The following is a 25952-nucleotide window of genomic DNA, read 5'->3' on the forward strand; positions in this document are numbered from 1 at the left end:
TTTCCTTCGAGCAGCCCTGTGTGCATGTGCACAGGCTCCTCGGGGACCTCTTCTTCACTGCTGCCAGCCTCCACAACCTCCAAAGGCAGCACCCCACTACCTGATGGTCCTGGCCCCATCCCTGCCTCACATGCAGCCCCTCATCTGAGTCCTCGCTCTCCAAGACCTCAGCTGTCCTCACCTGCTGCTGGCAAACCACAACAGAGAGAAAGACGCCGAAGACGGCGCCTCCCTAACAGTTCCCAGGGTGTTCTGCAAAGGCAGGCAGTCGACTTCACTCCGGCAAGAGTCTGTCTACAGGCGCGAAGCTTGGAAGCATTGCGTGGTTTGGGGCCTGACAAGGAATGAATGAATGAACCTTCTCTCCCCCCCCCAGCTCTTCCCTGTTACCTCTTTGAGCTGCTCTTTGCGGAGTTTGTATTCTCTCTTCTGGGATTCCAAAAAGCTGTTCAGCTCTTTCTTCTGCTGCGTCTGGATGTGTTGCTGAAACTTCTTCTCCTCGTTGGCCATCACTTTCGCCTGCGCCACACCAGGAGAGGAGAGCAAGGATGTTAGGAATATAAGTCACCTAACAGGTATTCGGGTTAGAAATATATAAACCAGGATAAACATTTTAAAACTGTAACTTTAAGAAAATGCAAAACTGTAGTTGGGTGTGGTTTCTCAAACGGCCATAAGATGGAGCCAGAAACCTGGGTTGTCTTAGTCTGAGTCTCAGAAGAGAGTGTGAGTAAGTCTCTGTTTCCTTCTGTTGGAAAACATTGCCGTTCCTCCATTTCTTCCAATTGACTGATATTACTGGATTTGATGTAAGTCTGATACTGAACTGTTTTTTGACACTGGACTTTGATATTTGGATTATCCCTGGATTGAAAAAACTGGCTGATTTACCTGTGAATGACTTTTGGACTGCTTACTTTGGACTTTTGCTTTAAACCTTTCTGGAAGTAAAAACCTACATTTGCTGTACAGTGTATGTGTGTGCTGTGTATGTGTATTATTCAAACGCTTCTCTCAAATACGTCTCCCTGTATGCGCTCATTCTCCTAACGGGGAATTACCTCAACAAAGAGGCTGAGTCTTTCTGGACCAACGACACCTTGGACATCCCGGGCCTAACCCAGTTTAGGCAGACCAGCACCCCAGCCTCACCTCTACCCCACCTCCCCAGCTGCCTTCCTTGCACCCGGTTCCCATATAATCTTGGAAAGGACCTGGGAGGTCTTCTAGTCTAGCTCCCTATGGAAGCAGGAGTCCCTTTATCATTCCAGACAAATGGTTGTCTAATCTCTTCTTGAAAATCTCCAGTGTTGGAGCACCCACAACTTCTGGTGGCAAGAAGTTCCACAGGTTGATTGTCCTCCCTGTTAGGAAGTTTCTCCTTAATCCCAGGTTGCTTCTCCCCTGGATCAGTTTCCATCCATTGTTTTTTTGTCCTGCCCTTAGGGGTTTTGGAGAATTATTTGACCCCCTCTTCTTTGGGGCAGCCCCTCAAATACTGGAACATTGCTATCATGTCCCCCCTGGTCCTCTTCAATGGGCTAGACATACCTAGCCTTCTTGGTGGTCTCTGAGCTTGGCTGTTTTCTTGCAGATGTTTGAAACTAGGTAAGATCATTAGTGGTCATGATGATGATGTTACCAAGCTGGGTTGTGAAACGTCTGCATGAAAGCTACCAAGTTCAGAGAACATCAAGGACCCCACCGTCTTCCTCCCATTCCTCCCCTCCTCTCCACAAACCCCGCTCCCTCTTTCTAACACTGATAATGTTCCCTAGCTGGGTCATGAACTGTCTGTAAGAAAACCACCAAGCTCCGAGGACATCAAGGACCCCACAGTTCTCTTCCTCCTCCCCTCCACAAAACCCCCTCCCTTCTAGCACTGATGATGGCTCGTTGAACATCTGCAAACCCCCTCCCCCTCAGCTCAGCCTTAAGGACCCTTCATTTCAACCCTGAGCTGCAAAATATTCTCCTTTTTTTCCCGATACCTAGCGCCCATGGAATTTAGCCTCCAGTCCCTTAATCCTCTTTGTTGCTCTTCTCTGCAATCTTTTCTAATGCAGGGGTCTTCAAACTTGGCAAGCTTTAAGGCTCGTGGACTTCAACTCCCAGAATTCCTCCTCCTCCAGTCATGTTAGCTCAGGAATCCTGGGAGTTGAAAGTCCACGGCTCTTAAACTTGCCATGTTTGGGGACCCTTTGCTCTAGGGCCTCAAAATCTTTTCTGTATCGTGGTGAACCAGAACTGTCAGTGGTGGCTACACTCTGCCCAGGAAGAGAAGAAGCCTTCACACCAACCAGTGCCCCTCGCCCAGAGGTGGTATTCAGCCAGTTTGGACCAGTTCTAGTGTACTGGTAGCAGAAATGTTGACTGGTTTGGAGAAGTGGCAAATACCACCTCTGGCTGGCCCCGTCCACCCACCCCCATTCTTACCCCTCCTATATTCTTGTTTTTTAGCTCAGCTGGTTCACGTGACACAGTGAATTGCCACACCTCAGCTGAGCTAAAAAAAAAAAAAAAAGCACAGCTCCATAGCACTGATAAAGATAACAGATAATTAGAATTGGAAGGGACCTTGTAGGTCATCTAGTCCAATCCTCCGCTCAAGCGGGAGACCCTGCACCATTTCTGACAGGTGGCAGTCCAGTCTCTTCTTGGAAGCCTCCAGGGATGAAGCTCCCACAACTTCCAAAGGCAACTTCTGTTCCCTGGGTGGATTGTTCTCACTGTCAGAAAATTCCTCCTTATTTCCAGGTTGAATCTCTCCTTGTTCAGTTTCCATCCTGGCCTTTGGGTGCTTTGGAGAATAGCTTGACCCCTTTCTCCTCTCTGGGGCAGCCCCTTAAATATTGGAAGATGCTCTCCTGTCTCCCCTGGTCCTTCTCTTCCCTGGGCTAGCCAGGCCCAGTTCCTGCAACCGTTCATCTTATGTTTTAGCCTCCAGTCCCCTCATCATCCTGGCTGCTCTTCTCTGCACTTTTTCTAGAGTGTAGGCAAGAAAAACCAAAAGTGCACCTATAGACTGGGTGAAACCAGGCTCAATAGCAGGAACTGGGAGGGGGATCTTGGAGTTTTAATGGACAACCAGCTAAATAGGAGCCAGCAGTGTGCAGCGGCAGCCAAAAAAGCTAATGCAATCCTAAGTTGCATCAACAGAGGGAGGCTAAAACATACAACGAATGGTTACAGGAACTGGGCTTGGCTGGTCTAGGAAGAGAAGGACCAGGGGAGACATGATAGCGGTCTTCCAATATTTGAGGGGCTGCCCCAGAGAGGAGGAAGGGGTCAAGCTATTTTCTAAAGCGCCTGTAGGCCAGACAAGGAATAATGGATGGAAACTGAACAAGAAGAGATTCAACCTGGAAATAAGGAGGAATTTTCTGACAGGGAGGACAATCAACCCATGGAACAGAAGTTGCCCTCAGAAGTTGTGGGAGAGCCATCACTTAAGACTTTCAAGATGAGATTGGACTGCCATTTGTCAGAAATGGTGTAGGGTCTCCCGCTTGGGCGGGGGGTTGGACTAGATGACCTACAAGGTCCCTTCCAACTCTGATTATCTGTTAACATCTTTTTTTTTATAATATGGTGACCAAAACTGGATGCAGTACTCTAGGTGTGGCCTTATTAAGGCTTTATAGAGTGGTATTAGTACCTCCCTTGATCTAAATTGTATCCCTCTGTTAACGCAACTTAGGATTGCATTGGGTTTTTTGGCGGCTGCTGCACACGGCTGGCTCATATTCAGCTGGTTGTCCACTAAGACTCCGAGATCCCTTGGAGAGGGCAGTATGTGAGCCCTTCGCACACACGAGTGAAGCGTGCTCTCCGAACTTTTTTTTTTTTTTTTCTTAAACCCACCCCTGCCCTCACCTCTTTCTCCATGGCTGCCTGGTGCTTCTTGACGAGTTTCTCCATCTCCGCCGCAAAATTGTTGCGCTGCGTTTCCAGGTCCTTGTCCAGCCGCAGGCGATGGTCGTCCATCTCGGTCTTCAGCTTGTTCTCCAGGGCCATCAGCTGCTTCTGGTGCTGCCGCCTCATGCGCTTGTAGCCGGACATCTGTTCCCGCAGCTCTGAGTCCTGCTCATGTTCCTGCATCTGCCTGGTTACCTGTCGAGGACCAAAAAAGGCCCCCCCACGGGGGGGGGAGGAGGGGCATTTTCAGGCTGGGAAGACCCCCTCCCTCCCCTTCCTCAAGTGTGATTGACCCAAAGGGGCGTGGCACAAAAGCAACCAAGTCCCAAAAGTAGGTAAAGTCCCTTTAATCCCTGCATCTTGGCCTCCAATGTCCAGTTATCGTTGGCTGGAGAAAAAAACTCTCACAAGAACCGTTTTTAAAGGGGAGAAATTCCGACGCCAGAACCCAGGTAAGACTTGACCAACCAGAATAATTTCACGCTTTGCTTAAAGCAACTTCGCCATTCACAGTTTGCCCTTTTAAACAGTCTTCCCAGCTGCAGCCCATGTAAGGGGATCGGGGCCCTTTCCTCCCCTGTAAGCCATGTTGCTCCCTTATCTGTTCCTCCCTGCGTGCCCTAGGATCCAGAGGGGATGGGCCTGGGTCTTCCTCTGAGTGCCCATCCAAACCTGTGCCCTTCCCCAGTTTCCTCCACAACCACCAGAGCCACACTCCCACTCCCTGTCAGCTGTTCCATCTCACCCTCAGAGTTAGACTCCAACTGGGGCGTGACACCAAAGCCTCAGCACAAAACCCAGGCCGGAGGAGGAAACGGACCCCAAAAGTTCTTGGGGGGACTGGCAGAGCAAGGAAAAATAGGCCTCCACTTAACAACAGATTCAACTGCTAAGCAAGACAATTAAGTGAGTTGCGCCCTGTTTTACGCCCATTTTTTTTTTTTGGTCGCGGCTATTTTAAGCCAATCACGGCAGTTGTTCAATGAACCGTGCAGTCCTTAAGCAAATCTGGCTTCCCCGTTGACACTGCTTGTCAGAAGGTCGCAAAAAGGGACCACATCTCAGGGACACTGCAACCGTCGTAAAGACGAGAGTTGCCAATGCCTTAAGTTTTGATTATGTGACCACGGGGACGCCGCGAGTGTCGCTAAGCAGGACAAACAGGCATCGGTCACTTTTATTCGGTGCCCTTGTAACTTTGAACGGTCACCAAACAAACGGTTGTAAGTTGAGGACTACCTGTAATCCTGCTCTCCCAAACTCTGGGAATCTTGCCCCTGACAAGGAAGGCAACACTGTCCCGGCCACTGCAGACCTCTACCCCTCTGTCCTCTCTGTTGCTCTCTGGTGAATGGTGGTTTGGAGGGTTGTTAAGCGATGGCCCTTTCAGCATCCCCGTGGTCACGTCATCCAAATCCAGACGCTTGGCAACTGACTCATATTTCCGACGGTCGCAGGGTCTTGGGGTTCACATGATCCCCCTTTGCGACCTTCTGACAAGCCAAGTCAATGGGGAAGCCAGGTTCACTTAAAGACCATGTTACTAATTTATCACGCTGCACTGATTCACTTAGCAAAGGTGGCAGGAAGAGTTGTCAAACGGGGCGTAACCCACTTGAGAAATTTCTCAGTTAGGAATATAAATTTTGGGCTTAATTGTGGTTGTAAGTTGAGGACTACCTGTAATAAAGACGGGAGAGAGAGAGAGAGAGAGATACGGAGATATAGAGATACAGAGATAGATGAAATATATAGATGATACAGATACAGAGATGGATAGGTATTAGATAGATAGAGAGATAGATGGATGGATGGATGGATGGATGGATGGATGGATGGATAGAGAGACAGACAATAGATTTTAGATACAGAGACAGATTTTAGAAATAGACAGATTTTAGAAATAGATAATGATAAAATTTTAGATACATAGACAGATGGATATAGATGGCAGATTTTAGATATAGATATAGACAGACAATTTAGATACATACAGATAGATAGATTTTAGAACTAGACAGACAGACAGATATAGATGGCAGATTTTAGATAGGCAAGAGACAGACAGATGTCACTGCTGGAGAAACTCAACTGAAGATGGTTCTCTGTTCTGAAGGCTGAGTATCTTTTCCACTAGTTTTTAGAAAACTACCCTGTTTCCCTGAAAATAAGCCCTAACCGGAAAATAAGCCCTAATGGGTCTTTTTGGAGCAAAAATTAATATGAGACCCGGTCTTATTTTGGGGGAAAGACGGCAGATGTGCAGCCCGGGGGTTGTTTGAAGGGCCCGCCAGCGCAGGGTCCTGGGGAGAGGCCAAGTCCACCCACTCACCAGTGAAGCTGTGCGTATGGTAGCAAAGTGCTCGCGGTTGCGGTAGTGGGATCGGTGGCGCGTCCCTTGGGGTGGAGACTGGGGCTCCGATCCTTTCAGCCGAGCATCCGAATCCTCCCTGTAGTTTTCTTCCTCCTGAGGCCGGGAGAAAAGAGCGGAGAAGGTGAAGGCCGTTGGGAGGAAATCAAAGGCAGGTTCCAGCAAGAGAGATCTGGGGGCCAATATCTGCCTCTTGGCTCTCATTCTCCAAAAAAAAAAAGCCAATCTTATAGTTTAGCAGCCCCCAACTTTTCAGCACCAGGGACCGGTTTGCGTGGAAGGCCATTTTTCCACGGACTGCGGGAGGCCGGGAGTGCGCAACCGAGGTCCCTCGCATGCGCGGTTTCGTTTACCTGCTGCTCACTTTCATCTTTGCGGCTTGGTTCTTAACAGGCCACAGAACGGTGCTGGTCCGTGGCCTGGGGCTGGGCCCCCATGATTTAGTTGACCCCCTGAAATGTTAACTTTCTGGTTGAAGCCACAACGGTGTCGTGAGATGATTAAAAGAGAATATTTGTAGGTCAGCGGTGAATCGAGGGGTCCTTGGCACTCTCTGAGCTTGGTGGTTTTCTTGCAGACATTTCATTACCCAAACTAGGTAACGTCATCAATGCTAGAGGGAGGGAGGGAGGCAGGGAGGGAGAGGGGGAGGAGGAGGAGGAAGACTGAAATGTCCTTGCTTCTCCATGAGCTTGATCATTTTCTTGTAGACATTTCATCACTCAACTAGGGAACATCATCAAGATGATGTTATCCGGTTTGGATAATGAAGGATCTGCAAGAAAACCACCAAACTCAGAGAGCACCCAGGTGCCCTCCATCCTCCTAGCACTGACGAGGTTATCTAGTTTGGGTAATGAGATGCCTGCAAGAAAACAAGCAGGCTGGAGAGAACCAAGGATGACACGAGGTCGTCCATCTTGACGTGTGTGAAGTCACTTCCTGTCCCCCTCCCGCTGGCAACTGTCAGCCTTGGAAGCCATATGGAGACCAGGTGCTCCCACACTGCCACAGTTTGAGCCTGGGAAAGTGGGAGGGGGGGAATTTATTGGAGCGTATATAGTTAAGACATAACAACGTTCTTTTTCTAATTCAAGGTCATGTTATTTCTGCACCTGGGTGAGAGGACATCCCAAGTTGGGATGGAGGGTGACTGGGGCATGTGAAGTGATGATGAAGGGGTGCAGGGGGTGGATTTTGTAGTTGTTACTTATTGCCAAGGAAACCCGGAACTTTCAGATTCGGGATTCGCTGGCTGTGCCAGTTACTATCCAAATAAAAGGAACTTGTGAGGAGGAGATGTCTGTCTCGGAGTTACTGGTTGGAGTGGAGGGTTGCTGGAACATTGAGAGCAAATGGTTCTGAAACTCTCACCAAGCGCCGCCCCTGGCAGGGGTTGGGATTCAACCAATTCAGACAAACCGGTAGTTCCGATGATCATTTGACCCCGCCCTCCCAGCCCCTGCCCTCTTCCTGTGCTTTATTTCCTTGTTTTTGAGCACAGCCGATTCACGTGGCAGAGCGGTTTTGCCGAGCATCAGCTGTTTTACACAGCGGGGATGCAGCAAAAAGTAAGTCATATAGCTAAAAATGGTCTTTTCTAAATGCCGTGTGTTGTTACTGTTAGGAATAAGTTTGGGTAAAATAATATATATAAACTAGGATAGTAAGTTTAAGTGTGTGTCACTTTAAACTGCAAAGCATGTAATTTTGGGTGCGGTTGTAAAACCGCCATAAGAGGGAGCAAGAGAACCTGCTGGATTGCTGACTATACTGGATTGATGGTTTGCTAACTGCGTGTTCCCTGCTGCTGAGTTTTTTGAACGTCGAAGGAAGAAAGGAGGTTTGACTTCTTTATATCTCTACTGCGAGGAGATATATTACTGGACTGATATTTGTAAGTTTACTAACCTCTTTTTCGACACTGGACTTTGCAACTGAATAATCCCCGAACGGACTGAACTATTGAATGATATATGGACTGTTTTGACTATGCTAAAACTCTTACTGGAATAAACTATTTAACTAGCACAGTGTATCTGTTTTACTGAGTGTAAGCTACAAAAAACCGTTTATCTCACATATTTGCCTGCCTGCCTGCCTGCCGTGCAGGTTCTGCTAGGGTGTATCCCTAACAGTTACCCCAGCTGAATCGCACCACTGCCCCCCCGGCCCAATTACCGGCTTCAGATGGATGACGGAGCTGTTGGACATCACCGTGTGGTCTCCTTCCATGATATCCAGCTCGCTTTTGTCGTCGGAAGCGTCTGGAAGACTGTTGACGCTGCTGCTTTGGCTACTGGCGCTAATGGACATGCTGGGGATGGACTGGTTGCTCCCCACACTGTTCACCGTTCCCGTCCGGCCCATGCTGGAGTCTTGCTCCTGGAGGAGGGGAGAGAGGGAAGGGTTGAGAGCAGGGGTGTCCCAGGCCACAGGAAGTCGCATGATACAGGTATCAGGATTCTGGCAGTGACCTCCATTTAAATCGTGAGTCTCGAGCCAAACTTCCAAAGGATTTATTAGGAGTAAACATGTCCGGCACTGCCTGGGTGTAGCCGACTCTGAGACACGTAATTCATTGTCACCCTTGACCCTGGTTTTCCCCACCCCCACCCCTCTAGGCGTACGTCATTCATATCCTCCAATGGGACACGTCCATAGCCCACAGTCATCAATCATGCTCTCCTGTTAGAATTTTGTGCCGCAGAAACTTCAGTCACCTAGTTACTATCTCTGAAAAACTATGTATGGAAATGCACTTTCGATTTCCGAGAATAACCTATGATCAATATTGGAAAACGGAAGGTAATCCCACAGGCAATATATTAATTAGAAAAATTATGGATTGTGCGGGGATGAATAAGCTTACTATGGAGTTGCGAGAGAAGGAAAAAAGAGAATTCTATATGGTCTGGGAGAATTTATATACTTGAACAGATAATAGGAATAATAGATAACATATAATGTAAATGTGAATAATGTATATATGTATATAGATATAAATAATGGAAGATGGAAAAAATGATGCTACAATGTATTGCAAAAATTGTAATACGATTTGTGGTTTTTTTAAAACTGTAAAATTTTAATAAAATCTATTTTTTAAAAAAAGAATTTTGCGCCGCAGAAACTTCAGTCACCTAGTTACTATCTCTGAAAAACTATGTATGGAAATGCACTTTCGATTTCCGAGAATAACCTATGCTCAAAATTGGAAAATGGAAGGTAATCCCACAGGCAATATATTAATTAGAAAAATTATGGAAAAAGAGAATTCTATATGGTCTGGGAGAATTTATATACTTGAATAGATAATAGGAATAATAGATAACGTATAATGTAAATATGGATAATGTATATATGTATATAGATATAAATAAGGGAAGATGGAAAAAATGATGCTACAATGTATTGCAAAAATTGTAAATACGATTTGTGGTTTTTTTAAAACTGTAAAATTTTAATGAAATCTATTTTTTTTAAAAAGAATTTTGTGCTGCAGAAACTTCAGCCACCTAGTTACTCTCTTTGAAAACCTTTATGGAATGCACTTTCAGTTTCCAAATTGCTGCACTGGTCCCCCCCACCTTTCCGTTAGCAACTCTAAAAAGACCATAGAAATATGTCATGAGTTGACAACAGGGAGTCCTCGACTTACAGCGGTTCATTTAGTGCCCGAAGTCATAAAAACGGCAATGAAAAAAAGGTGACTTAAAGACCGTTTTTAACACTTATGGCAGTTGCAGCCTCCCCCATGGTCAGAATTCAGACGCTTGGCCCCCAACTCGTATTTATGACGGTTGCAGGGCCCTGGGTTAATGGGACCCCTTTTGCGACGTTCCGACGAGCCAAGCTCAAATGGGGGGAGCCGGATTTGCTGAACCGCCGTGTTTCTCCCTTAACGACTGAAGTGATTTGCTTAGCAACCATGGTCGTAAAAGGGGGCAAAACTCGCTTCACGAATGTCTCATGGAGGAACATAAATGTTGGACTCCATCGTGGTTGTAAGTTGAGGACTTCCTGTATATATACAATATCAGGAGTGATGAATCAGTTGGCCTGAGCCCCGTTGGGATTGATGGGGCCCGTAATGAGCCATGCCTTCCATCTGGAGGGGGTGCCAGCTGCTCTCTACCTTAAGGAATATCTACCCCGCCCTTGGACAGAAAAGAATATTTGCATTCGGAGTATTTATACTCATTATATGCTCAGAGATGGGAGTCCTTGGGCCCCGCTGAGCTTGGCGGTTTTCCTGCAGATGTTTCATGACCCGCTACGTAACCGTTGTGGCCCACCAGCAGCCAGTGGAGCTGGGGGCAGACTCGGACAGTGAGGAGGTTGGGGAGGAACACGGGCCAGTCCTGGAGTCTGGGGAAGACTCTGTGTCGGAGGGCTCTGCATCGGAGGCCGAGATGGGGCCAGAGCCGTCCGACAGTTATCAGCTGCCTTTGGAGTCGGAGATCAGTGGGGAAGAAGAACAGCGGGAGCCTGTTCCCAGTGTGCACATGCGCAGAGCTGCCAGAAGAAGGGAAGAATTAAGGATCGAGGGTCGACTTGGGAGTAAGGGCACAAGTGGATGGTGAATGGCCCCTCCCAGAGGGAATAAAAGAGGAACGCAAGGGGAGTGGGGCTTTGCAGGAGACAATGACTTCATCCCGGCATGCTTGCCAAGTAATCGCGGCATCTGAAAGATATCGGCCTGGCAGCTCTCCAGGCCTGATAAAAGGTCTGTAATCTTGAAAGACGGTTGGCTGGGACTTGGTTGGAGAGGAAATTCATTGTAAATCAAGTAAAAGGGGTTTATCAAGTCGGCTTCATGCTGTTGGGGAAGCCTAGGTCAGAACAGTAACACCCTCAATGCTGGAAGGGAGGGGGATCTGCAGAGAGGAGGAGGAGGAGAACTTGTGGGGTTCTTGGCACTTTCTGAACTTGCTTGTTTTCCTGCTGATGTTTCATGGCCCAATTAAGTTAACGTCAACTGTGCTAGACGTCTCAGAGAACGCCAAACCCGTTTCCTTCTAGCACTCATGAGGTTACCTAGCTGGAATGTCTGCAAGAAAACAACCAAGCTCAGAGGGGACCAAGGCCTCCATAGTCCTCATCCTTCCCCCTCTCTCTTTCTCACTATCCTCCACTCTGCACAGCCTCTTCCTTCTAGCACTGGTGTCGTCATCTAGTCAGGTAATGAAAAGTCTTGCAGTAAAACCGCAAAGCTCAAAGAACAACAAGAACCCCAGAGTCACCGTTGTCTTTTCCTCCTGCTAAACCCTCTCCCTTCTAGCACTGAGGATGCCACCTAGTTGGGTAATGAAATACCTGCCAGAAAACCACCCAGCTGAGAGAGCACCAAGAGGCCCAGAGCCCATTCTCCCCTCCTACCTCCTCCTCTTCCTCCCTCCTCCTCCCATCCTCTTCCTCTTCTCCTCCTCCTCCTTGCAACCCTCCTCCCTTCTAGTACTCACGATGTCACCTGCCAGAAAACCACCCAGCTGAGAGGCCATTCTCCTCCTCCCTCTTCCTCCTCCTCCCATCCTCTTCCTCTTCTCCTCCTCCTCCTTGCAACCCTCCTCCCTTCTAGTACTCACGATGTCACCTGCCAGAAACCACCCAGCTCAGAGGCCATTCTCCCTCCTCCCTCTTCCTCCTCCTCCCTCCTCTCCCTCTTCTCCTCCCCTCCTCCTTGCAACCCTCCTCCCTTCTAGTACTCAGGATGTCACCTGCCAGAAAACCACCCAGCTGAGAGAGCACCCAGAGCCCATCGTCCCCTCCTACCTCTTCCTCCTCCTGGGCTTCCACTGCTGGTCCGTTGTGGGCCTCCTGGAAGAGGAGCTTCTTCATTTTGCGGTACTGGAGGTTGTCCAGCTCTCTCACGGCGTCCTTGGTTCTCTGTATTAGGTCTATTAATACGGTTTCCGGGCGGTCTCGAACCACAAAGACGTGCTGCGATGCAGGGCACAAGGAAAGCCAATCAGGGTTAGCCCTCTCCCCAAGGCTACCCAGAGTGGAACCAAGTCCCAGGGAGATCCTAGATCCGGAATCCTGAAACGGTGTGTGTGGGGGGGTCAGGATTCCGGCACTTCACCCCATTTCAATCCTGAGTCTCGAGCCAAACTTCCAGCACTTCCAAAGGATTGATTGGGAGTGAACATGTCCGGCACTGCCTGGGTGCAGCCGACTCTGAGGCACGTCATTCGCTGTCACCCTTGACCCTGGTTCCCCCCACTCTATCCTCTCTGGGCTCTATCGTCATTCATATTCTCCAATGGGACACCTCCATAGCCCAGAGTCATCGATCATGTTCTCCAGTTAGAATTTTACAAGGCAGAAACTTCGGTCACCTAGTTACTATCTTTGAAAAAAACATTTATGGAATGCACTTTTGGTTTGCAAGCTGCCACGCTGCTCTTTCAAACCCCTTTCCCCCTCCCTTTCTGTTATGGCAACTCTATAAAGGCCATAGAAATATTTTAGGAGTTGGCAGTGGGATGCCCTGGTCCTTGACTTACAATCAAAATGAAGTTTCTGTTGCTGAGCAAGACAGTTGCTGAGTGAGCTTTGCCTTGTTTTAACGACCTTTCCTGCCCTCCAGTTGCTAACTGAATTATTGCAGTTGTTAATAACACGGTTGTTAATTGAAGGTCGCAAAAAGAGATCGTGGAACTGCAACCGTCGTAAACACGGTTTGGTTGCCACGTGCCCCAGCTTTGATCACGTGACCAGGAGGATGCTGCTGCGACGGTCATAAATGTGAAAACCGGTTATCCAATGGGACAAAAGTCGCTGAACGGCTGTCTTGCTTAGCAACGGGCATTTGGGACTCAAATTGTGGTCGTAAGTGGAGGACTACCTGCACCCTTTCTCTCCTGGAACAGCCCAAGCTGGCATTGTGGGATGGAATGGGCCTCTCATCCTCCCAGATCTGTTAGGGAGGGGAGGTCTGGGAAACCGAGGCACACTGTCAGCCTTCAAGATCTTTTCTACTGCTTTGCATCTTTCGGCTGCCATAAGTAACGGGGGAGGGGTAATGTCTGGGAAGAGAGCTGGGGGTGTTACATTCTTGGGTTGTATAAATGAGGAGTGGTGGTGGGGGGAGTATAAATTCCTGCTCTTAAGTTTCTATTCCTTTCTTAGCCTTCTTTTCTCTGCGCAACTGCAAATCTTTATCAAAATATGTCAAGGTCAACGGACAGAGGCCTCATCACCCCCTGAAGATGCCCACATGACCATATCCAGAACTTTTGATTGGAACCATCTTTTGAACTTTGGGGTGGGGGTGGGGGGAACAATTCCATCCCTTTGTATATGTGATCTGCGCGCCTAATTTCTTAGATTCAGAATTCAACCTGTAGCTTCCACTTCAATTTTCAGTAAAAGATTTCTTTCCTCTAATCTATGGAGTCTAAGTATTTCTTTCTTGGATTTTGAATGGAGCACAGACTGACACACGCCAAGGATGCATTCAGGGTCGAAAGACACAATAGAAAACCGGGGAAAGCTATAACGCAGACCCCGAGTTCCAGAGGTGGGCTTGGATTTGGTCAGAGAACAAGGGATGTAAAAGCCAGAACAAGAGAGAGAACCTCCCACAACTACCTGGTTTCCCCGAAAATAAGACCCGGTTTTATTTTCTTTTGGGCCCCCAAAATAAGCACTAGGGCTTTTTTGGGGGGGAGGTTTCTTATTTTTGTTCCCCATATATGGGAGGCCCAGCGATATGTTGGTGTCGTGGCCATGAGGCAGGTGGGGAGAGGGTGGAGAGCTGCCCCACGGAGCCACGCCATCCATGCCCTGGCAACTTCCTCGCTTCGCGACTGGAGCACCGGCGCGTCGTTCGGCCTCCTGCTCCTGTGAGCAAAGCCGAAGCGATGGGCCGGCGGCCATGCCAGCTCCTGATGCACGTGACCGCTGGTGCTGTCGCCGTGAGGCAGTTGTCGGGGCGTGGATGGCCCGGCTGAGGTATGCCGGTGTACGTGTGGGGCAGCTCCACCCATCTCACCTCGTATTGGTGGCACCGCGAGCAACCACACAAAATGGGCGGCTGTGCAGAGGCTTAAATAGGGCTTATTTTTGGGGGGCTTATATTAGGCTCGCTTGCAAAAAAAACATGCTTAGGTGTTGTGGTTCACCGGCAGCCTGTGCAGACGGCAGCGGAATTGGACAGGCGGGAAGAATGGGGACCAGTCCGGGAGTCTGGGGAGGACTCAGAGGGTTCTGCGTCCGATGCAGGGATGGGACCAGGGACATCGGGGAGTGGGGGGCTGCCTTCAGAGCCTCCAGAGTCTGGCAGCAGCGAGGCAGAGGACCCAGGGGAGCCTGTTCCCAGTGCGCATGTGCGCAGAGCTGCCAGAAGGCGAGAGCAGCTGAGACAAAAGAGGAGACAACGGAGTAAGGCTGGGAGGTGATTGCCCCTCCCATAAGGGATAAAGGACAGGCAAAGGTAGAGAAACCTTTGCAGGAAGCAAAGTTGTTCGTTCTCTTCAGATTAATCCTTGAAACTCTATGTGGACTTTGTACTTCGGTTGTTTTTTTATAATTCATTTGGCACTTTAGTTGTTGGCAGCAATTCAAAGGAGAGAAAGGTGGGTGCTTATCTTGAGGAACTGTTTGGGAGTCATTATGGGCTGGGAAGGAACATAATTCCCAGCCGTTGAAATAAAACAAGAGTTGTTTGGACTAAGCGTGTGCTTAATTACGGTCTCAGGAAGCCTCGGTCAGAAAACTAGGTCTTATTTTGGGGGAAACATGCCCTTGAAGGGGAGGGACCAAGGCTGGACCAACCTTCAGGAGCTCCTCGGACGTTGGTCTGTCTTGGGGGATTTTCTGGAGACAGGAATCTACAAAGTTTCGGAAATAATCAGACCTGCAGAGGGAAGGGATTGGGGGGAGAAAGAAACATTGATTTAAATCAGGCTTCGGCCCTCAACTTCATTTTTCTCTAGGGATTTCTACAGCTTTTTTTTTAACCAACGAGGGTGCGGTGACACTAGAGAAGGAGGGGATGGGTTTTTTTTTGCCCCATTTAGAAGTGTGGGGAAAGCTGGAGAAGGAAAGACTACGCTCAGAAGCCAGGAAGGCCATGATAAACAGACAGACAGTAGATGGATTGATACATAGGTAGATGATAGATGATATATAGAGATATAGATGATAGGCAGATGATAAGAGTTGTTTTTTATCCCACCTTAGATTTTTACAAATAACTCAAGGTGGTGAAGATGGACACACCTTCCTCTTTCCCAAACAACTCTGTGAGAGAGAGAGAGAGAGAGAGAGAGAGAGAGAGAGAGTCCTGATCCAAAGGGGGCTTTGGCAAAGGCAGAACTAGAACCCACGGTCTATTGACAGGTTGATTCATAGATGACAGAGAGTGACAGATGATAGATAAGGATAGACAGACAGAAATAGGTAGGTAGGTGAGTAGGTGAATGGATAGACAGACAGAGTCAAAGATAGGTAGGTAGGTAGGTGAGTGGGTGGGTGGATGGATGGATAGAGACAGACAGAGATAGGTAGGTAAGTGGATAGGTGGATGGTTAGATAGCTAAGTAGGTAGGTGGGTGGGTGGGTGGATGGATATACAGAGGTAGGTAGGTAGGTAGATAGGTGGATGGAGAGACAGTGATAGGTAGGTGGGTAGATGGATGGATGGATGATAGATGGATGGACAGACAGAGATATGTAGATAGGTGGGTAGGTGGATGGATGGACAGACAGAGATAGGTAGGTAGGTAGGTGGACAGATGGATAGACAATGTATATACAAATATAGATGATAAATTGATTGACAGATATAGATAAATAATGGTAGATGGTGTATATGGACAGATAGATGATATACCTTAGAGACAGATAGAAGAGATATGACATATATAGACAGCTATATGTTAGAGAGAGAGGATAGGTAGGCAGGTAGGTAGGCACGATGATGATGGACAGATAAGCCAGCCAATCTGAGGGGGCTGCTCCCCCCAAGGGCTCAGCTCAGTCCCCAACCTCTGCCAACTCCCTCCTCCGAGACCCGCCCTGACTCACCACTCGCTGGACTGGAGGAGGGGGGATTCATTCTGCGCTATGTGATATAAGGCACTCATGGCGTTCATGTTAAACAACGGAGGCTTCCGTTCCGCTGTGCGAAAGAGAAAAGGGCGGGTTTTAGACTCTGCTGGGGACGCCTCCTCTCTCGCCCCCATTGCTCCCCCTCCTGTCCCTAAGACCCGGGATGAGAAAGACCCACAAACCAATCGCCTCCACTGCCAAGTCTCCCCACTTTGGCCCCCAGCACAGAAAACTGCCCCGTCTTAAAACAGGCTGTTGTGCCAAATAGATCTGTGGGCCGTGAACGATTAAGAGTTGTGGTCCCCAACTTTTCTGTGGCTCCATGGACTGGCCGTGGTAAAGGCGGGTTGGATGGGGAGGGGGATGGTTTCGCACAGGCGACCTAATCCCACGCGTGGGGAAATGGGGATTGGCATGCTCGCCCGTCGCTTACGCGGCCCAGTTCCCAATGGGATGCAGATCGGTACCAGTCCATAGCCCCGGGGTGTGTGTGTGTGTGTGTTAAGGACCCCCAATTTAGAGGATGAAGGTGTGATGACCCAAAGGGGCGTGAGACAAAAATAACAAAATCACAAAAGTAGAATAAATTCTCGTTAATGCCTCCAACTGGGGCCCCAAGATCCAATTATCCTCGGTTGGATAACAAACTCTTCCAAAAACAGTCTACGAAGGGCAGAAATGCACTCCGAACCCAAAGTAAAGATAATTAGAAATAAAAACAACAACACAAACCATGCTGAAGTAATTAACACGACAGGCCAGGATGATCAATTGCAGGACGCCAAAACCCAGATAAGCCTCAACAATGATAATGCACGCTTTGCTTCCAGCAAGCAGCTGTGTGCAAACGCCCCACTTATATCCTGTTCTCCCGGCTGCAATTAATGAAAGGGATCAGGGCCCCTTTCTCTCCCAATAAGCCATGTTGCTCCCTTATCTGTTCCTCCCTGCGTTCCCTAGGATGAAGAGGGGATGGGCCTGGGTCTTCCTCTGACTGCCCAGCTGGACTTTGCCCTTCCCCCGTTTCTTCCACAGCCACCGGAGCCACACTCCCACTCCCTGTCAGCTGCTCAACCTCCCCCTCGGAATCAGACTCCAACAGGGGCATGACGGAAGGTGAGATAAGGTGAGATCTTATCCGCTTTAGTATTAATTTTAACGGCCTACCTTTCAAGGCAGGGGTGTCAAACTTGACTTCATTCAGGGCTGTGTTGTGGCCTGCCGGAGCTGGCAGCAGAGTCCAAAAGCGAGGAGGTTGGGGAGGAACCTGGGCCAATCCTGGAGGGTGAGGAAGGCTCGGACGACCTCTCGGTTCCAGAAGCTCCCACTGCTGTCCGAGCCTGAAGGCAGCTGATGACTGCCAGCCCACCCTAGCCCCATCTCTGCCTCGGACACAGAGCCCTTGTCCGAGCCTTCTTCAGCCTTCAGGAAAGGCCCAGGTTCCTCCCCAACCTCCTTGCTACTGTCTGACTCAGCTGCCAGCTCCGCGAGCCACTGGTGGGTCACAGCAGGGTGCATCAGGGTTGTGTTTTGACCTTGGGGATGTGGCCAGGGGGTCCCGAGTTTCATTTTCGGCTGGGACGGCCTCCTGCAATCCTCCGCCAGCAAAAATGGAGCTCAGGAGGGCCTGTCAGAGGCACTGCAGACAGGTCCTTCACTGTTTCCAGGGTGGCCCTGCGGGCCAGTTTTAAACATCCCACAGGCCGGATTCAGACCACGGGCCTTGAGTTTGACATCCCTGTTTTAAGGTCTGATGTTTTGATCCCACCGCTGTCTGTTTATATTTATATATATTCGAATCCCTAGTGCTGCATAACTGAGTGAGCTCCCGTTCCTTCTCCCAGCTTCTGCCAACCAAGCAGTTTGAAAGCATGCAAAAAAAAGAATGTAAATAGAAAAACAGAGACCCCTTTGGTGGGAAGGGAACAGCGCTCCGTGCGCTTTGGGCAGCGTTTAGTCCTGCCGGCCACATGGTCACAAAGACGTCTTCGGACAGCGCCTGGCTCTTCTTCGGCTTTGCAACGGAGATGAGCAACCACACCCTAGAGCTGGAAACCACTAGCATGCATGTACGAGGGGAACCTTTACCTTAAGCTGAACATGCGCTTGGTGGAGAGAGATGGGCTGCATACCACTTTAACACAAAAAAAAAGGGAAGGAGGGAGGGAGGGATGTGGAGGATGGCGACTGTGAGATCCTCTAGCCTTTTCTGAGTGTATTTGTTTTCTTGTGGACATTTCATGACCCAACTAGGTAACGGCATCAGTGTCAGTAGGGAGTGGGGTTTGCTCTCACTTTATATACGTGGCTTGCCTTATCATTGTCAATGGGAGAGTTCTTGGTGGCTCCTTGACCGGGGTGTTGTTTACAGCTTGGTTACTCGGGTCTAGTGTTAATCTTAGGGTTGTTCTCTGCTTATCTGGGTGTTGGGTGCTAGTGAGGAGGGGGGGGGGTTGGGCCCTTTTGTTTCCTTTTTGAGTTATGGAGGATCTCTTTTCAACGGCGCGCAGCGGTTGTGGATCCCTGGGTGCCCGCTGAGGGCTGGTCCGTAAAGCAGCAGGTAGCAGAGACCGAAGAAGACCCCCGCAGGGGGCTCACCTAATTCAATGCAGGTGATCCCAAGAGACCACACGTCAACTTTACCGTCGTACTGCCCTTCGTCCATGGCCAGGATCACTTCGGGGGCCATCCTAAAAAGCAAACGAAAGACGCGACGTTAGGCGCCAGCAGCCAGAGCCACAAGCGGAGAGTTCAACTGAGCTGTTTTGGCGTCTCGTGCCGTTTACGCAGGCCTCTTCCCATTGGCATCTGGATGGGACTTAGCTCTCTGCCTGGTTCGGCTTGGCGCCTCCAAGGCCCCTTGACGTCAGATCTGTTCCCCGCACCTTCCTGGCTTTCTTAGAAGGGCTCTGCCAACTGGCTTGGCGTTCTAATGGGAGTGCCCCATTTTGGAAGTGGTTAGTTAGATCCGAAGATGCCATCTCCACTTTGTTTGTGAACTGAGTCCTTTTTGTCTAGGTCAGGGGTGCTTAGATCTGGCCTTGAAAACAGCAAAGGACCGGACCGTGGGGCCTCTGCCAGGGAAAACGGAGGGATGCTCTAGAGCCGTGATGGCGAACCTGTAGCACGCAGAGCCATTTGTGCGGGCACGCAAGCCCCACCCAAACTTACCTGCACTGCGCATGCGCGTGCCTCCAGCTGGTTTTCGGCCCGTCTGAGGCCGTTTTCGTCCTCCCGGAGACTCAAGGGAAGCCTCTGCGGCCTCGGGAGGCCGAAAAACGGGCCTGCTGGAAATACCAGGAGTGTTGAAAACGGGCCTGTTTTTCGGCCTCCAAAGTCTGCAGAGGCTTCCCCTTGAGTCTCCGGGAGGATGAAAACGGCCTCAAACGGGCCGAAAATCGGCTGGCAGGCATGCGCAGTGCAGGTAAGGGGGTGGGGCGGGGCCCATTGCATTGTGGGGGTCCTGTTTTTTAACACTCAAATTCTTATTTATTTTACTTTGACACTGTAAACTGCCCAAAGTCAAGTGAGCGGAAGGTGGGATTTGAAAGGGAGACACGTGGCGTATAAATTTAGTAAGTACGCATGGTTGGAAAAAAAATGATTAAGCAACATATAGATTTGAAACCTGAAATATTACCTGAAGGTTATAGTAAAGAAAAGACTTTAATTAATCGTACATGTATTAACAGCAGCTAGAATTGTATTTGCTCAGAATTGGAAAAGTGACAAGATAAATAAAGGGAAAAGTTATTGAAAAAAAAAAATTTGAATGTGCCAGAAACGAATAGGTTAACGTTGGAAATTAAAGAAAAAGAAGAATCTGAGTATTATATGGTATGGGATTTATTTTACCAATGGTTAGAAAATAAATTAAATTAAAATGGATTAGATGTATATATAAAGCAATGAGAGAAGATTGTAAAACAGATACAATGGATATTATTCATATGACAATGTGATTATTGTTGTAGTGTTATATTGATAAGGAAAATATTAATTATAAATTGTAAGCACATGAATAATCTATCTATCTATCTATCTATCTATCTATCTATCATCTATCTATCTACATACATCCATCCACCCATCCATCCATCCACATCTATCTATCTATCTATCTACATCCATCTATCTATCCATCTATCCATCCATCTATCTATCATCTATCTATCTACATCCATCCATCCACCCATCTATCCATCCACATCCATCTATCTATCTATCTATCTATCTATCTATCTATCTATCTATCTATCTATCTATTTATCTATTTATCTATCTACATCTATCTATCTATCTATCTATCCATCCATTCATCCACCGATCTATCTATCTATCTATCTATCTATCTATCCATCATCTATCTATCTATCCATCCATCCATCCATCCATCCATCCATCCATCCATCCATATCTATCTATCTATCTATCTATCTATCTATCTATCATCTATCTATCTACATACATCCATCCACCCATCCCATCCATCCATCATCTATCTATCTATTATCTATCTATCTATCTATCTATCTATCTATCTATCTATCTATCTATCTATCTATCTATCCATCCATCTATCATCTATCTATCTACATCCATCCATCCACCCATCTATCCATCCACATCTATCTATCTATCTATCTATCTATCTATCTATCTATCTATCTATCTATCTATCTATCTATCTATTTATCTATTTATCTATTTATCTATCTACATCTATCTATCTATCTATCTATCCATCTACATCCATCCATCCACCGATCCATCTATCTATCTATCTATCTATCTATCTATCCATCCATCCATCCATCCATCCATCCAACCCATATCATTTATCTATCTATCTATCTATCTATCTATCTATCTATCTATCTATCTATCTATCTATCTATCTATCATCTATCTCTATCTATCTATCTATCTATCTATCTATCTATCTATCTATCTATCTATCTATCTATCTATCTATCCATCTACATCCATCCATCCACCGATCCATCCACATCTATCTATCTATCCATCCATCCATCTATCTATCTATCTATATATCTATCTGCCTACCTATGTCTGTCTATCCATATCTATCTATCTATCTATCTATCTATCTATCTATCTATCTATCTATCTATCTATCTATCTATCTATCTACATCCATCCATCCATCCATCCAAATTACAAAAAAAAGTCTAGTAGGTAAATAATTTAAATTAATTGATAAAATGACGTGATCCGTCGCTTTAATAAATAAACGATTCAGCCGACCCCGGAGCTCTTAACGCCCCTTGCTTACCAGTAGGGGGTCCCCACAAATGAATTGGCAGGGGAAGCGATGGAGGCCGACCCAAAATCAGCCAGCTTCACCTGCCCGGGTTCCGTCAGTAGAATGTTCCCTGCCTTGATGTCCCTGCGAAGAAAAGGAAGGCAAGCCACAGGTTTATCCACAGGGGATGGGTGGGAGAGAATACAGGCAGTCCTTGACTTACAGCCATTCACTTAGCGACAAGTTCGAGGTTATAACATCACCGGAGGGAAAAAGTGAGTTATGACCGTTTTTCACACTCGTGACTGTTGCATCCTCCCCACAGTCCCAGGATCGGAATTCAGAGGGTTGGCAACTGACTCGTATCTATGACGGTTGCAGTGTCTCGGGGGGATTCCCCCCCTCCCTTTTGCGGCCTTCTGACAAGCAAAGTCGTTGGGGGGAAAAGCCGGATTCCCTTAACAACCAGGTTCAACTTGTTGAACAACTGCAGTGATTCACTTAACAGCAGGAAAGGTCGCAAAACGGGGCAAAGCTCAATTAAAAATCATCTTGCTTAGTAAAGGAAATTACTTGCAATTAACATGCGCTGTGAGCAGTTTTCTAGAAACTAAAGCTTGCTTCTAGGAAGTTATTTCTAGAAAAAACGCAGCCTTTTTAAAAATATCCCAATAACGGATAACCAGAGTAGGAAGGGACCTTGTAGGTCATCTAGTCCAACCCCCCACCCAAGCGGGAGACCCTACACCATTTCTGACAGAGGGCAGTCCAGTCTCTTCTTGAAAGCCTCTAGGGATGAAACCTCCCACAATTTCCGAGGGCAACTTCTGTTCCATGGGTTGATATTCTCCCTGTCAAGAAATTCCTCCTTATTTCCAGGTTGAATCTCTCCTTGTTCAGTTTCCCTCCATTATTCCTTGTCTGGCCATCAAAGGTGCTTTAGAAAATAGCTTGACCCCCTTCCTCCTCTCTGGGGCAGCCCCTCCCTCAAATATTGGAAGATGCTCTCCTGTCTCCCCTGGTCCTTCTCTTCCCTAGACCAGCCAGGCCCAGTTCCTGCAACCGTCCATCGTATGTTTTATCCTCCAGTCCCCTCATCATCCTGGTTGCTCTTCTCTGCACTTTTTCTAGAGTCTCAACCTCTTTTTTATAATGTGATGACATTCCATTCTGTCTCTGTAAAATATAATTTATTGATATCTGGGTGTGCCTCTCTTAGATCCCTTTCCCTCCCTGCGGGCCCTACCATGCCAGTTCAGCATTTGTTCTTTGAAACCCAAAACTCAGGACAGAGGAGCAAGAAACAGCTGATTCAGAAGGTCCACAAATAGAACATAGAATAGCCGAAGGGATCTTGGAGGTCATCTAGTCCAACGCCCTGCTCGAACAGGAGACCCTAGTAGACCATTCCAGAGAAGTGGCTGTCCAGTCTCTTCTTAAAAACCTCCAGTGATGGAGCACCCACAACTTCTGGTGGCCCGCAGTTCCACTGGTTAATTGTCCTCACTATTAGGGAGTTTCTCCTTAATTCCCAGTTGCTTCTCTCCTTGTTCAGTTTCCATCCGTTGCTTCTCCTCCTGCCTTCAGGTGCTTTGGAGAATAGCTTGACTCCCTCTTCTTTGGGGGAGCCCCTGAGATGTTGCAAGGCTGCTATCATGTCACCCCTAGTCCTTCTTTTCATTAAACTAACCATACCTTGTTCCTGCAACCGTTCTTCGTATGTTTTAGCCTCCAGTCCCCTAATCCTCTTTGTTGCTTTTCTCTGCACTCTTTCTAGAGTCTCAACATCTTTTTTTATATTGTGGCAACCAAACTTGGTTCCGGGATTGGCCTTATCAAGGCCTTATAAAGTGGTATCAACCCTTCACATGTTCTTGATTCTATGCCTCTGTTTTATACAACCAAGGACTGTTATTTGTTTTATTGGCTTCCACCACCCTCCGCTGGCTCGTATTTAAGTGACTGTCCAATCGGACACCGATTGGATTCACAGTTACGGGCACTGAGTCAGGTTTCACCTACTTTGTAGCTGTAGGGTTGTTGCCTTGCCTGAGTGTAGGGCCTTACTTTCCGTTTACGTTGGATGTTTGCTTTGTGACTTGGGGCAGGAGTCAAGGCAAGGAGGGAAGGACTCACCGATGGATCAGGTTGTGGGAATGCAAGTAGGCCAATCCTCGGAGAGCACCATGGGTGATGGCAGCAATTTCCACTTCTTGCAACGGCTTTTTATGAACTGGAGGAAAGAGAGGCATGGTTAGCAAGGCAGTGGTGGCATTAAAACAGGGCGTCCAGTCTTGGCCACTTTTAAAGATGGGTGGACTTCAACTCCCAGAATTCCACCTGTCTTTAAAATGAACCCTCATTTAAAAGATTTCCCCTTCAGCCACACTGAGCCTAAATTCAAGGCACCAAAGGTAGTGCTGTGGCCCACCAGCGGCCAGCGGAGCTGGTGGCAGATTTGGACAGTGAGGAGGTTGGGGAGGAACATGGGCCAGTCCTGGAGTCTGGGGAAGGCGCTGACGAGGGCTCTGTCAGAGGTAGAGATGGGGCCAGGGCTGTCCGACAGTTCTCAGCTGCCTTCGGAGTCGGAGATCAGTGGGGAAGAAGAACAGCTGGAGCCTGTTCCCAGTGTGCGCATGCACAGAGCTGCCAGAAGAACAGCTAAGGAACACGGGTCGACTTGGGAGTGAAGGCACAAGTGGATGGTGAATGGCCCCTCCCAGAGGGAATAACAGAGGAGCAAAAGGAGGAGAGTGGGACTTTGCAGGATACAATTAGTTCATTTAATTAGTGTCAATATCTGTTCCTGACTTCTTGCCAACTAATTGCTGCTACAGCTTGGCGTTTGGAAGCTATCGGCCTGGCAACTCTCCAAGCCTGATAAAGGTCTGTGGTTATGAAATCTCATGAAAGACTGTTTGCTGGGACTTTGCTGGAGGGGAATTCACTTTTAACCTAAATAAAAGGGGTTTTATCGAGATGAGGAGTCGGCTTAACGATCTTGGGAAGGTCTAGGTGAGAACAGATAGTTTAGCTTAAGGGTGTCAAACTCACAGCCCGTAGGCAGGATGTGTCACATTCTGGCCCTGCCCCCGCCCGGTTTAGCGAAGGGGGGAAAAGTCCCAACACGTCACGTGATGCCACTGTGACGATGTGAGTTTGACACCCCTGGTTTAGGTAATCTTCAATCTCTTATGAAGCCCATGGGTGGATATATGCCCTTTTTGCTAAAAACTGCAATAGGAATATCAAATAAAGGTAAAATATTATTTCAATAATAGTTAAGGAATGAAAGAGATTAGAAATATACCTGGCAGTAGGGCAAAAGAAAGTTTTCTTTTTTTAAAAAAAAGACCTAGCTGAATTCACCAATCATTATAATGTAATTCTGGGTCTTTTCCTGCTGTCAAGTTCTTTCTTTCTTTCTTTCTTTCTTTCTTTCTTTCTTTCTTTCTTTCTTTCTTTCTTTCTTTCTTTCTTTCTTTCTTTCTTTCTTTCTTTCTTTCTTTCTTTCTTTCTTTCTTTCTTTCTTTCTTTTTTTCTTTCTTTCTTTCTTTCTTTCTTTTTTTCAATTTAATTTAACTTAACTTAACTTAACTTAATTTAATTTAATTTAATTTAGTCAAGCATGTATGAGAAAACCAGTATAAGTATGGACATAACATATAAACATATAATTATAAACAGGTATTTATTATGTAAATATTTATACCTGTTTATAATTATATGTTTATAATTAAATAAAAATGGAACATTAATATTAATATTTATTAATGTTCCATTAATAAAAATGGAACATGAGGACAGGGACGGTAGGCACGCTGGTGCGCTTATGCACGCCCCTTACAGACCTCTTAGGAATGGGGTGAGGTCCACGGCAGACAGTGTAAGGTTAAAGTTTTGGGGGTTTGAAGAAGTAACAACAGAGTCAGGTAGAGCATTCCAGACATTGACCACTCTGTTGCTGAAGTCGTATTTTCTGCAATCGAGTTTGGAGCGGTTTACTTTGAGTTTGTATCTATTGTTTGCCCGTGTGTTATTGTGGTTGAAGCTGAAGTATGCTTATGTTTTGTTGCTTGATATATTGTGACGTCTTAGTCACTGTGGCTTTCAGACCATGGTTTATAGATACAGAAATTCAGTGTACTCAACAAGCCACTGTTAAGTAAACGTGACAGCGTGACACATCTATTATTAAAGTCTGAGAAACTGTCTCTCATACGTTGTCCAAGTCTAATTTTTTCCTGTAATTAATTAGGGTTCATTAAAACAATGAAAAAGACTTACCTTCTAGTAAATCTGAAGCTGATCCTAAACAATATTCCATAACAAGCTGCA

General features: G+C 47.3%; 1 protein-coding gene across 2 annotated transcripts in view; it reads right to left on the reverse strand.

Moving 5' to 3' along the window:
- Positions 1–25952, reverse strand: part of TAOK1 (TAO kinase 1) — a 95230-nt gene that overhangs the window by 12045 nt on the left and 57233 nt on the right. For both annotated transcript variants that reach the window (XM_087955764.1, XM_087955768.1), the window contains 11 exons: positions 25902–25947; positions 23751–23847; positions 21645–21758; positions 18947–19038; positions 16325–16418; positions 15071–15152; positions 12065–12232; positions 8471–8674; positions 6251–6385; positions 3877–4113; positions 391–519 (listed from right to left, as the gene is read on the reverse strand). In XM_087955764.1, coding sequence (XP_087811890.1) covers positions 391–519; positions 3877–4113; positions 6251–6385; positions 8471–8674; positions 12065–12232; positions 15071–15152; positions 16325–16418; positions 18947–19038; positions 21645–21758; positions 23751–23847; positions 25902–25947 — 1398 coding nt within the window. The remainder of the gene's footprint in view (positions 1–390; positions 520–3876; positions 4114–6250; positions 6386–8470; positions 8675–12064; positions 12233–15070; positions 15153–16324; positions 16419–18946; positions 19039–21644; positions 21759–23750; positions 23848–25901; positions 25948–25952) is intronic.

This window comes from Notechis scutatus, chromosome 1 (genome assembly GCF_049901735.1).
Source record: "Notechis scutatus isolate UNSWTSFEM ecotype Mainland chromosome 1, rNotScu1.2, whole genome shotgun sequence".
In the NCBI taxonomy this organism is placed as follows: Eukaryota; Metazoa; Chordata; class Lepidosauria; order Squamata; family Elapidae; genus Notechis; species Notechis scutatus.